This window comes from Macaca thibetana, chromosome 6 (genome assembly GCF_024542745.1).
Source record: "Macaca thibetana thibetana isolate TM-01 chromosome 6, ASM2454274v1, whole genome shotgun sequence".
In the NCBI taxonomy this organism is placed as follows: domain Eukaryota; kingdom Metazoa; phylum Chordata; class Mammalia; order Primates; family Cercopithecidae; genus Macaca; species Macaca thibetana.
In genome coordinates, this window is record NC_065583.1 from 161,603,185 (window position 1) to 161,616,670 (window position 13,486).

The window sequence follows — 13,486 nt, forward strand, 5'->3', positions numbered from 1 at the left end:
CCGGCTGCAAAGTCTTCCAGACGTCCGGGCCCTCCCGGCACAGCGCGGGAACCCCAGCCCCCGGCCCCGCGGGACGCGGGCTACAAGGCCGGGCCAGCGAGCCAGGGAACCCGGGGCCTTGAGGCGGCCCACTGCCCCCGCCCCCACCGGCGCCCCCACGCCCCCAGACCGTTCCCGCCGCGCCCTCAGCGCCGCCACCCACGGGCCGGCCGACGCTCCATGGCGAGTCCCGCCCAGCGCCCAAGAGGCGCCGGCCCCACGGCCTGAGCGTGCGCAGCGCCCCCCGCGGCCGCGCCGAGCGCAGGCGACGGCACAGGGAAGGAGGCCGCGGCGCGCCCGGCTCGGCCCCCTCCCCAGCCCGCCCCCGGGGCCGCTGGCGGTGTCCGCGCCTCCGCGCCCGCCCCTGATTTCCTCCGGGCGGCGGCGGCGGCGGCGGCGGCGGCGGCGGCGCCTCGTGCGCGAGGTTATTTATTTCCGGGCCCCAGAGCGCTTATAATGGAGCCGCTGTCAGCAGAACCTTCTGCTGCTGCCGCCGCCGCCGCCGCCGCCGCCGTCCCTCCTCTTTTTTTTCCCGGCAGATCTTTGTTGTGTGGGAGGGCAGCAGGGATGGACTTGAGCTTGCGGATCCCCTGCTAGAGCAGCCGCGCTCGGAGAAGGCGTCGCAGCCGCGAGGAGGAGCCGCCGCCGCCGCGCCCGAGGCCCCGCCGCCCGCGGCCTCTGTCGGCCCGCGCCCCGCTCGCCCCGTCGCCCTTTGCCTCCCCGCAGAGTCCCTTCGCGGCAGCAGATGTGTGTGGGGTCAGCCCACGGCGGGGACTATGGTGAAATTCCCGGCGCTCACGCACTACTGGCCCCTGATCCGGTTCTTGGTGCCCCTGGGCATCACCAACATAGCCATCGACTTCGGGGAGCAGGTAAGCCCGGCCCCGTGCCCCGCGCCCGCTCGCCCTGCCTTGGCCTTACACGCCCAGACACTGGGGCGGAGGGGAGTCACCTGCTCCGAGTCCCTCTTTATCCTGGAACGTTTGGTCGGGTGTGCAGCTTGTCAAGGGTGACTTTTCTAGCACCCCATTCCCTCTCTCCGTCCCCTCAATTATTCAGCAGAGTTTTCCAGCCCTCTCTGGAAAATGTTAAAGACTGGATGGTGTGAAGCTTCACCTATGTATGGAAGGGTTTTTAGTGCACGGCAGTATTATGTAATTTACAATTATGTAAACCTCAGCTCTGTAATTAAAATGTAGTTTCTAGTAGCTTAAGTACTGGGTTTTTATTTACCCGTGGCTGGCGGTAATGGTGACGGTGGGGAAATTCTGTTTTATAATGCGTCCAAGTTGATTTCCCAGATACTTCTAATTTTTAAACATCTGTTTCGTAGCCCAGGTAAGGATTAGGGGTATCCCAAATGTGTGCTGATAAGCCGGTCTTGACCATTTCTAGTTTGGAATTTCTTTTTTTTTTCCTTTTCCTTTTTCTTTCCTTCTTTCTTTCTCTTTTTTTTTTTTCAATGGACCACTAAAGAAGGGAGCACGTTTTTGTTTGGTGTCGCCTTCTCGTCCTTGTTTCTTTTCACGTTTTCTCCATGTGGCGTCATTGCAAATCTAGCGCTGCAGGCTCTCCCGCGATGGGGCATTGGCACCCTGCACCTTGCATGTGGGGACCGTTTTGGCAGGGCCGCCAGCGGGATGCAGCTGCGTCCTAAGGCCAGGGAGAGGATTTGGTGATGGGGAGGCAGTGACATGCCACCCTGATGGGCAGGTGTCCCAAGTGGCCAGAGCGTGTGACGAGCGGCACTCCCGTATTGTGGTACTGTCTTCTTTCCTTTTAAGTCAAGAAACTTAAACGGATATTTATATAGAATATGCGCCTATTTTGATGCAATACTCATTCTAAAAGCCAAACAGCTTTCAGGAGGCAATTACAAACCGGAGATTTGTTTGACTCCTTCGTTTGACGAATATCTGTTTGGATTTGTCTCTCTGTGCTCAGAACTTTTGAATAATTGCAACTCTATAAGCTCCCTAATATGTAGCCCACATTGTAAGCTACTTTCTACTTTGAATTTTGTTGATGATAGGTGTTCATAGTATGGCATATTCTCTAGAGACCTTTGTTTACAGAGCCAACCAATGTCCTTTGATAAAATCTTGTCTCTTCTGTTGCCACTGTGCCCTGCCAGTGCCTCACAAGGGTACCCCAAGGGCTTCTCCTTCCCTGCTCCACCCTGTACCTGCCCACCTTCCCTTCTTTCTATAGTAACTGGTGACTTTAAACATTTCCTACAATCTGTAGAAAAGCTTCTAGACACGAATTTACTACATGGCCCATTTTAGATGAGTCAAATGCTGTATATTCACTCGAGCCTTTCCTATTTTAAGGCTTACCTTCTTGAAGCTGTCCCAAAGGTTGTCAGAAAGCCCAGGCCGCTCATCTGAACTGGTGTGTGTTTGTGTGCATGTAAGAATCATATAGAGATAACTAGTGGAAATAAGAGTAGTCTGTGTCATCATTAAACCACCTGATGCATACCACAGTATTGCCTCCCTTTTGCCTTGATTTAATGAAAGGCTGACATAACTAGGTTTGATTTTAGTATAAGAAAAATAATCTCCTGAAGTCACAAAAGGGAGGTTAAACATAAGAGACAACTATCTAGATGGTTTATCCTCACGGGTCTAATAATTCTAACTCATCCTTAAAACATTGCTAACCTGATTATCATAGCTGATGTAAGCACAGTATTTAACGGTGTTGTGTTTTTGCAGAGAAGCAAAATGTTATCAACAAGTGTCATTTGAGGTCCTTTTCCCGAAAACACCAGAGTATTTATGAGGTTATAGACTGCCTGGCAGGCGGAGATATTTTATCACAGAATTAAGGGTGGAGCAATGTGGGGAAGAAATTGATAGGTTTTCCAAACATTGCTTTGCCTTCTGGTGTCAGATGATAATTGTTTTGCAAAATGTTGCAGGGTGAGAGAGAGCGAGACTTGCTTACTCTTTCTCAGCATTAAACTGGAGGGAAAGAATTACAGTGGGAGCTGAAGAGTGGCCTGATATGTGTGGGTGATGAATAGAAGAACATTTTACCCCAACTCTTCTGAAGCACAGTAAAGAGGAGGAGAAATGAACCAGTTTGCAAGAGTAGGTCTATGTTAGCTGAAAATATGCAGTCCTTGAGTTTATATGGAGTTCTAGACAGACACATGTAGGTCCTGCTGCTGAGTGGGCAGGTGTATTACACCTTGCTGGGAGCGAATGGTGGCTTATTTGTCAGCCATTTACAAATCCTAAGATGGAGAGGTAGCACGGGAGAACAAAGGTCAATGCAGCCTCAGGTTCACATGCTTTTGAGATGATTAAGACATGCAAAATTAGGCTGGGCAAGGTGGCTTATGCCTATCTATGATCGTAGCACTTTGGGAGGGCAATCTTTGGGAGGCTTAAGCTAGAGGATTGCTTAGGCTAAGGTGGGATGATCGCTTTAGCTCAGGAGTTAAAAACCAGCCTGGGCAAAATAGTGAAACCTCATCTCTATTTAAAAAAAAAAAAAAAAAAAAAAAAAAAAGAGGTCAGGCACAATAGCTCACACCTGTAATCCCAGCACTTTGGGAGGCAAGGTGGATGGATCAGTTGAGGTCAGGAGTTCGAGACCAGCCTGGCCAACATGATGAAATTCCATGTCTACTAAAAAATACAAACAAACAAACAAAAATTAGCCAGGCATGGTGTTGCATGCCTGTAATCCTAGCTACTTAGGAGGCTGAGGTGGGAGAATTGCGTTGAACCCTAGGAGGCAGAGGTTGTAGTAAGCCAAGACTGTACCACTGCACACTGCAGCCTGGGAGACAGAGGAAGACTCTGTCTTAAAAAAAAAAAAAAAAGAAAAAGAAAAAGAAAAGAAATGCAAAATTAGAAAATAAAACCTCTCATGAGCTCTTAAGTTCCTGGCTTGTCAAGAACAAAACAATAGCAAAATTATATTAAATGTTTCTTAGATGAGGTGTTTTAGGATGATAAATATCACAGTTCATGGTTTCTTTAAAAACATGTACAGATCTTTTGAAATGGAAATCCAGCTATGTACAAGATTCCACTGAAAGTTAAGTAAGTTGCACATATGAGACCATGTAAAGAAATTGCCTGTTAATGACCCCAGAGCCAGAGTGTGTGGAGGGGCTGAGGAAAGAGCCTGTAACAGTCCTTCCAGAAACTTCTGATTTTCTCCATGAAAATTACCTGTTGTATATAGATTTCTTAGCCATTTTATAGCTCAGTCAGGGAGGAAACCAAATATTATGGACTATTTCCTCTAACAAAACTAGCAAAACCTATTATCACGTTTTTTTTCAGTTTTGGTAGTGGCAGTAATTTGAGGTGGTGAGGGGGAGAGGTTGAATTTTTATACTAAAAAAAGCTCTATGGAATAAAATGATCTGCCCTGTCTCTATATAGGCACCAGAGAAAATGGGAACACATCTCCTTTCGCAGAAACTGAAATAACATTTGTATTATAGAGCCCTATAGGTATATAAAATACTTTATGATCATTGTGTATCTAGAATTATTTTATCTCAATGTTTACAGATTGAGAATCAAAAGTATTAATCACTTCCATTAATTGAGCACCTAGTATGTGCCTATATCTCAGCATATGATATATATGAGGAAAGAATGAGAGGCCTACGCATGGTAAGGTACTTGTTCAAGATGACACAAGCAGTAAATGGCAGAGCTAAGGTTCAAGCCCATACCCCCCTGGCCCTTACAAATTTAGGAATAAGTTCTGGCTTTTCTGATTCCCAGACTAGGTCTAAATTTAATCTTAACTGTCGTATATTGAATTTTTTTTTTTTTTTTTTTTTTTTGAGACTGAGTCTCGCTTGTTGCCCAGGCTAGAGTGCAGTGGTGTGATCTTGGCTCACTGCAGCCACCATTTCCCAGGCTCAAGCGATTCTCCTGCCTCAGTCCCCCGAGTAGCGGGGACTACAGGCGTGCACCACTACCCCCAGTTAATTTTTGTATTTTTTGTAGAGATGGAGTTTCACCACGTTGCCCAGGCTGGTCTTGAACTCCTGAGCTCACGTGATCCGCCTACCTTGGCCTTCCAAAACGTGAGCCACCACGTCCAGCCTGTGTGTTGAATTTTAAAAACTCAACAGAGGTAGGATGATTAAAAGGAGGGCTTCCAGGAAAGGGATATTATGACCAATAAGTTCATTTTAAGAAAAGCTGAATTACCCAGATAATTAAGTCAACACTGTATCTTATGTTAACAAGGTTGGCATAGCTTTCAGTCGGAGTGGGAGTGGGAGAAAGAAACAACTGATACCTCACAATAAAGTTGTTTAGAAGTCACTTGGTCTTTATCATTAGAACAATACAGATTGCTAAGGAAAGGGGCATATTGAGATAGTCTTTAAACAATATATTTCTTTTAAAGTATCTGCAAATGTTCATTTGATCTCACCATGTTCAAAGAATTGTTATTCTGTTTAAATTTGGTTCAAAGTCCCCAATTTCCTTAAAAGCCAAATTCACCAAATGACATAGAACAAATTAGGTAACTTTTTTTTTTTTTTTTTTTTTTTTTTTGAGATGGAGTCTCGCTCTGTCGCCCAGGCTGGAGTGCAGTGGCGCGATCTCAGCTCACTGCAAGCTCTGCCTGCCGGGTTCACACCATTCTCCCGCCTCAGCCTCCCGAGTAGCTGGGAGTACAGGCGCCCGCCACCATGCCCGGCTAATTTATGGTATGTTTAGTAGAGACAAGTTTTCACTGTGTTAGTCAGGATGGTCTCGATCTCCTGACCTTGTGATCCGCCCGCCTCAGCCTCCCAGAATGCTGGGATTACAGCCGTGATGAGTCACTGCGCCTGGCCTGAACTTTTTAAAAAGGTACTCAATATTACTTAAAATGTTAAGGGCAACGTTGCTGTGAATACCTTGAAGGAGAAAAGAAAGTTGAAATTGTTCTTACTTAAGAAATGTGTTCTGCCTAGGGCCAGGTAATCTACTCTTTTACGCTCAAAGGAGAAATGGGACTGGGTGTGGTGGCTCGTGCCTTTAATCCCAGCACTTTGGGAGGCCGAGGCAGGCAGATTACCTGAGACCAGCCTGGACAACATGGAGAAACCCTGTCTCTACTAAAAATACAAAATTAGCCAGGCATGATGGCAGGCGCCTGTAATCCCAGCTAGTTAGGAGGCTGAGGCAGGAGAATTGTTTGAACCAGGGAGGCGGAGGTTGCAGTGAGCTGAGACCGCACCGAATACCTCAATACCTTTCAAATACTTTAGATATTTCAAGTTGCCTTGTATGATTTACTGAATTTGGTTGGGTCTAATATGATAATTCGAAGACCAGAGCTGTTTATCTGTGAATGGAGAGTTTTGCACATGAATTGTGACAATTCCTGGAGTTAGATGTGTAATAGGAGTGTTCATGTATCTTCAGCCCTTTCTATTTAGGAAACCTAGAGTTAGGCTTCCACAGTATAAGAGGGTTCCAAATTATTAATATCACAAGACGGACAAAAAGAGACGCCCAGGAAAAATAGCTTGGAGAAGCGCACCCTCTCCACACCTCCTCCCAAAGTACAGCAGAAGTATTTCATTCGATTAGGAGGAACGGGACTAAAAAGGACAGATGCAGTCTATGGCACTGGCTCCAGTAGGGAAGAGCCTCTTCATCCAAGGTCACTGAGCAATGGAGAGGACCTCCTTTGACAGTGCTTAAGAGCTTGCCTTAAGAAACAAGACAGGGATCTGTTGTAAGATTCACTTCCCTAAGCGCTTAAAGAAAGAAATGGAAATCTCAGGCTAAGGCTCTGAGTCACTGGGAGGGAGACTTTTCCCCCTCCAGTCTATTCTGTAGTAACAGAATAAATTTCAAAATAATTATTTTTCCTAATTATAAATAGAAGTAATATCAGCAAATTGTTTCAAGTTTGGTAAATATTTTTTAAATGGGAAAAAGTACCTCTAATTTCACTCCTAAAGCTCCTTTAACAATTTGGGTATCTCCTACCAATTTATTCTTTTATTTTATTTTTTTAAGTTATTATTATTTTTTGAGACGGAGTTTTGTTTTTGTCGCCCAGGCTGGAGTGCAATGGTGTGATCTCAGCTCATCGCAACCTCCGCCTCCTGGGTTCAAGTGATTCTTCTGCCTCAGCCTCCCAAGTGGCTGGGATTATAGGCATGCGCCACCACGCCTGGCTAATTTTGTATTTTTAGTAGAGACGGGTTTTCTCCATGTTGGTCAGGCTGGTCTCAAACTCCCGACCTCAGGTCATCCTCCTGCCTCGGCCTCCCGAAGTGCTGGGATCACAGGTATGAGCCACTGTGCCTGGCCGCCAATTTATTTTTATAACATAATTGAGGAAGTATATGTGTATGTGGGGTGTGTGTGTGTGTGTATACATTATATATACACACACATATAAAAATGGTGTGTATGTGTATATATACACACATTATATATATAAAATGGTGTATGTGTATATGTTTCACAAAACACAGAAGCATTTTCCCTAAACTATTTAAAAGTATTTAAGTATGATTTTAAATTGCAGCTTAATATGTGGTTATGAGAGCATGCTGTAATTCCTTTTGCGTGTATTACCTTATTGTTAAACAAAGATTTGTTTGTTTTTGCAATATAAAGTTTCAATGAACATCTTTGTGTAATAAGTAGATAATGTGTTTTCTCTGACTACCTTGGGCTTTATGCCTGGCATAATTTGGTGCCTATTTCAGTTTCCGATTCATACATAGAAAATGAGGTCATGCCTTTCTTGCAGTCCATATTTAGTCAAGGACACTGTGACCTCCTTAGTCCAACTGGTACTTACTTCCCTGCTGTGTTTCCCAGCTTTCTTTAGATGTCCATCTGCATTTAAAATACATCGCTTCAGATGACTTAGGTAAGCGGGTTGTTTTTAGAGCCATAGAGGTATAATCCTGAGGTTGATTTGTTTACTCATTTACTCATTCATTTATTTATTGAGGTGGTTTGATGACCAGCCTAGATACTGCTCTATCTAAATACTTACAAGCATATCAGTCATACAGAAACAATATTTAAATCTCTTTCTAGTAATCAAATTCTTTAAAAGCAGTTTTTATTTTGTTTTGTTTTGAGACAAGTCTCCCTCTGTGGCCCAGGCTGGAGAACAGTGGTACAAACACCAGCTTACTGCAGCCTCGAATTCTGGGCTAAAGCCATCCTCCAGCCTCAGCCTCCGAGTAGCTCGGATTCCAGGCATATGCAACCATGCCTGCCTAATTTTTTTATTTTTGTAGAGATGGGGTCTTGTGATGTTGCCCAGGCTGGTCTCGAACTCCTGGGTTTAAGCAATCCTTCCATCTCAGCCTCCCAAACTGCTGGGATTATAGGCATGAGCCACCACATCCAGCCTAAAAACAGTTTTTAAAGGGTACAGTGTGATACTGTTTATGGAAATCACTTTTTAGATGAGATAAGCCCAGTTTTATATTAGCGGTGAATAATTTGCTTTCCATATTTGCCTTGGGACAATGGAGCAGGTTATGTTAGGTGGGAAGAGGAGAGAGCATGGGTGGAGAACCATTCTTTATGGTCTTGTGTGAGTAAATAAACCTTGTTAAGCTCCTGGTATAGCATACCAGAGTGACTTGGGTGGTGTCTACATTAAAAAAAGAAAAAATCAGGTATTTTTTGAACACCTATGACTCTATTAGTTTCTGTAGAGATGCAATAGAGAAAAATCCAGTTTTCTACAGCCTTATCTTGGTCTGAGCTACCCACATAAGTGAATTTGCTTGATAACTGAAGCTAATACTTCAAAGTGGAAGTCACTGGGTTTTCCTCTTTTTTCAGTATGAAAACTAGTATTGTTGGAAATCTAACCTATACTGCACATTTATCTACCTTATTAAATGAGGGTCATATGGCAAAGCATAATGTAGCATCTTTGGAGGCTGTGAATGTCCATTGTGCCGGGAAGTCACGTGAGATTCAAAATACTTCACCAAGGGATTGGCACCAACCAGTGGGAGCTGACCTTGGCCAGTCCGGAGCCCTGCATGACCAGCAGCAGTGTTGTGGCCTTCTTGAGACTCTTAAGTGTGTGGTAGGGTTTAATAAAATTTTTTATAGGCCATGTGCCTGCTTTTATCATTTTAATACTAACCAGTTGCCAGTCAACTGGTTAGTAGTAATCAGTTGCTACTGCTTTCAGTAACTGGTTACTATGGACTCAGTTTCCTCTTCTTGCTGTGCAGTATACCTGTGTAACCACTTAATGATAACACAAACACCATAAACATAGCTGGTATTTATTGAGTTCTTGCTTTTTAATGTTCTGCTGTGGACTTGCTCTGGGCCCAGGCAGCTAAAATTCACTAGAATTCCAGGAAAAATGTAGGAGTAACTTTGGTGGCTTCCTTTGGGAAAAGCATTTATACTTCATGACACTCGTTTTCCTGCTCTCATTTTGCATCTGTTCCAGAGAGATTCTAGGGCCAATGGCAGTGAAGTGATTGTTGAACAAGGCAAGGAAGCATGGACGTATTCGACCTAGCCCCTGCCCTCAAATTGTTTAGATCCTGGTTAAGAAAACACACATGAAGCACCTTTTTGCAATCGGAGCAGCACAGAGCAAAATGTCTGATTATACAGCACAGTTTATTATGACACAGGACGAGGTGCTCAGTAATTGCAGCCGAGCAGTAAGTCTGTGGTCATGAAACAGCAAGATGTTTGGACACAGTTCTCATCTGGATGTTCCCACCTCCTGCTTTTCCTCTCTAAATGCTCTGCTGGGGAACGTGGAGAGCTCTGGTCTGCAAAGATGAAGATAGAATTGCAAGATAGGTCCATTAGCAGGCTTCATATCAAGCCGTATCAGCCCAGGTGTTGTTTTTGTTTGTTGGTTGGTTTTCCATGGTTTTGGGATCATTCAGTTACTGTTCCAACAACCAAATACCAGTCATGATGCTCTGAGAACAAATGAGCTTAAAATTGCAAAGACAACATTTAGGAGGGATTTCAGTCAACTAGAAGGTTTAATCATCAGAATTTACTGTTTCTCCTATGTAGTTGCTTCTTCATACCAAAAATGCCCTTTTTTTGTTTGTTTGTTTAAGACAGAGTTTCGCTCTCGTTGCCCAGGCTGGAGTGCAGTGGCGTGGTCTCAGCTCGCTGCAACGTCCGCCTCCCCTGCAACGTTGAGCCATTCCCCTGCCTCAGCCTCCTGAGTAGCTGGGATTAGAGGCGCGTGCCACCATGCCCAGCTGATTTCCATATTTTTAGTAGAGATAGGTTTCACTGTGTTGGCCAGGCTGGTCTCAAACTCCTGACCTCAAGTGATCCACCTGCCTGGGCCTCCCAAAGTGCTGGGATTACAGGCGTGAGCCACCATGCCCAGCCCCAGAAATGTTCTTAAAGTCCATCCAGGGAAGGAAAGTAACTTGGTTATTTGTCAGGGCAAAGGTTGGGGGCAATATTTATTCCGCTAGATAAAATGTTATCAAAAGACAGTCTACATCTGGTTCAGGGTCCCTAGGGATGGACTGACCAGCTTTGTCTCTAGTTAGGGGGAGGATATTTTGGCTTAAGTTAGTTCGCAGGTCCTAGGTGGTTTTTAGATCAGTTATGGCATTTTCCAGAGGCACTGAAAAGTGGGTTGATAAAAAGAGAGTGTAGATAAGAATCTACACTCTCCTCAATAAGATGGGCTGACGTCACTGTCCCCAGCCTGGGGGACAGAGGAGGGGCTGTACATGTGTGGCTCGTAGTCTGGAGCATGAGGAGGTGACAGGCACTGCACACACCACACCCACCAGGCTATCTCACCTGGGCAGAAATATGCCAGTAAGGACCTCTGGGTCCAGGCTGGGGAGAAATCCAAAAATAGAGCAGAGTCCCCAGATAGGGGGTTTCAAAGATGACTTCAAAAGTGAGGTTGAGGCTTCTTAGGACATTTCGTTGTCCTGATTAAATGGCTGGAAAGCAGAATGTCTGCTGACAGGTTAATTAGGCTTTTCCTAGCGAGCCAGATGAACCAGGAACCAGGAGGGGCAGAGGTCAGCTCTGTGGTTATCATCTTCCAAGGACATGAGAAGGAAAGGTGGCTTTTGTTCTGTGCGTGACCCGAAGAGGAATATTATGTGCCTGGAGTCTTGGGGGTTCAGTCAACCTGTGCGAGCGTTTATGTTGTGAGAACTAGTTGCTTCAGGTTACTGCCTTTCATTCGAATTATAGTGAGTCCGTATCAGTAAGCTTTTCAGAACCCTTGCTTCACTTAAAAAATATACATAGGCCGGGCATGGTGGCTTATGCTTGTAATCCCAGCACTTTGGGAGGCCAAAGTGGGCAGATCACTTGAGCTCAGGAGTTCAAGGCCAGCCTGACCAACATGGTGAAACTCTGTCTCTACTAAAATTAGCCAGGTGTGGTGGTGGGCGCCTGTGGTCCCAGCTACGTGGGAGGCTGAGGCAGGAGAATTGCTTGAGCCCGGGAGGTGGAGGTTGCAGTGAGCCGAGGTCGCGCCACTGCACTCCAGCCTAGGCGTCACAGTGAGACTCCATCTCAAAATAAATTAATAGTAAAATAAAAATATATATAACATTTAAGCGGAGGATAGTATTTGAGTTTCTGCCTGCCGTTTTCTAATTTGCCCTTTGACTTAGCTGGGGCTGCTTTGTGTTTCCCAAACTGTTTTTAAGGTGATAAGAAGTTTGTATGCTTTTTTATGCTGCCCTGTGAACCACCCGGAGATCAACTGGCCACTGGGTCTTGCATTTTAATAGAGGGGAATAGTAGTGTGGAGAATATAAAATAGTAAAAACAACAACAAAAAATTCTCTGACTTCTCAACGCTTTAAATGGTTTAGAGGAAATTCACCGTGGCTAAGACACTGAGGCCTCCCACCATGTGTGGCCTAAACTTGACATTTTATAAAGGCAAACTGCACAGAGGAGAGTAACAAATAACCACACTTAATAAGGAGGCAGTAACTTTCAGCTCTTCGTGATTCCAGCCAAGTCCAATGCCACAGTGTGTGGAAAGACAGCTCGCAGCCAGCCTGACAAGGGAGTCAAGACAGCGCCCTCCTCCTCTGCAGGTTTCTGTGTTCGAATGTCGCTCCCTCACCGCCTTCTGGAGAGAGACCTTGTCTCTTTGGGACGGTTTTGGATGCAGCCTTGCATCGCCTGAGAAGACACCTGGCCTGGAGCCTGGCGTGCAGCCGGTTGTACCTCATTTCTACCCCCACACAGAGACAATCCACCACCTGGGGCTCACGCCTATTGGGCTGTCTTCTAAACGTGGGCAGATTTCCTGGCATTGTAGGTAGTTAGTCCACCACGTGTTTCCCAGCCTCTCCTAGACAAACCAGTGTTTCAGCACTGAATAGCAAGGAGCTTGGGCTTAATTCCAGGTATAGTGGAGACCTGCCGAAGGGCCCTAAAGTGGTGGACGGCAGTAAGCATCACTAGCTGAACTGTAGAATCTCCTTTGTTTTTGTAAAATTCATATTTACTCTGATTTCCTTTAGGCTCTACATGAAATGTACAGATCTTAAGTGTATAGGTCTATGAGTTCTGTCAAATGGCAGATGCATACCTGTGTGTAATCCACACCATGAGGATATGGGACGTTTCCGTCAGCCCAGATACATCCACAGTGCCCCTTAGCAGTCTTCCTAGCCAACCACTGTTCTGATTCCTGTGCTAGCCTTTGTAACTGCTCGTGAAAATGACACACGTGCATTGTTATTACAGTGTCTAGCACCTTATCCTTTCTTATTGCAAACTATAGCTTAATATCGAGTATGTTAGTGGCTTTTCAGCAGGTGGAGAGTTTGTAAAATAATTGTTTCCAATGGTACACATCTTAAATTATGTGTACTGTTGATCATTTTGATGTTCAGACATGGTTTAAAAAGCCTGCGTTAAAAAACTAACGTCTGCAACAAAATGGGGCATATACATACAATGGACTATTACACAGCCTTAAAAAGGAATTAAATTATGATGTATGGTACAACACAGGCAAACCCTGAAGACATTATGCTGAGTAAAATAAGCCAGACACAAAAAGACAACTGTTGTATAGTTGATGGCATTTATATGAGGTACGCAGAATAGTCAAGTTTGTAGAGATAGAAGGTAGAATAGTAGTTACCAGAGGTCAGGGGAGAGGAGAATAGGAAGCTGTTGTTTAATGGACATAGAGTTTCAATTTGAGGTGATGAAAAAGCTCTAGAGATGGATGGCATTGATGTGCACATACTTAATGCCACTGAATTGTACACTTAAAAATTATTAAAATGATAAATTTTGTGTATATTTTATCAAAATTAGAAACTTTCAATTAACACCATAAGCTACCGGAAAAGCCTGTGGTATTTGAAGAGGAACTCCCTTTAAAAAAAAAGACTAAATGTATTAATTGTGTTGTATTTATAGATCCAATTCATTTTCCTTTTAAAAAGAAGGAGAATAAAAGT

General features: G+C 44.7%; 1 protein-coding gene across 1 annotated transcript in view; it reads left to right on the plus strand.

The window, feature by feature from the left end:
- Positions 1-758: 758 nt before the first annotated feature.
- ANKH (ANKH inorganic pyrophosphate transport regulator) overlaps positions 759-13,486 on the plus strand; it is a 161,443-nt gene continuing 148,715 nt past the window's right edge. The window contains 1 exon segment of the mRNA XM_050794700.1: positions 759-911. Within this exon segment, the coding sequence (XP_050650657.1) occupies positions 816-911 (96 nt within the window). The 5' untranslated portion in view covers positions 759-815.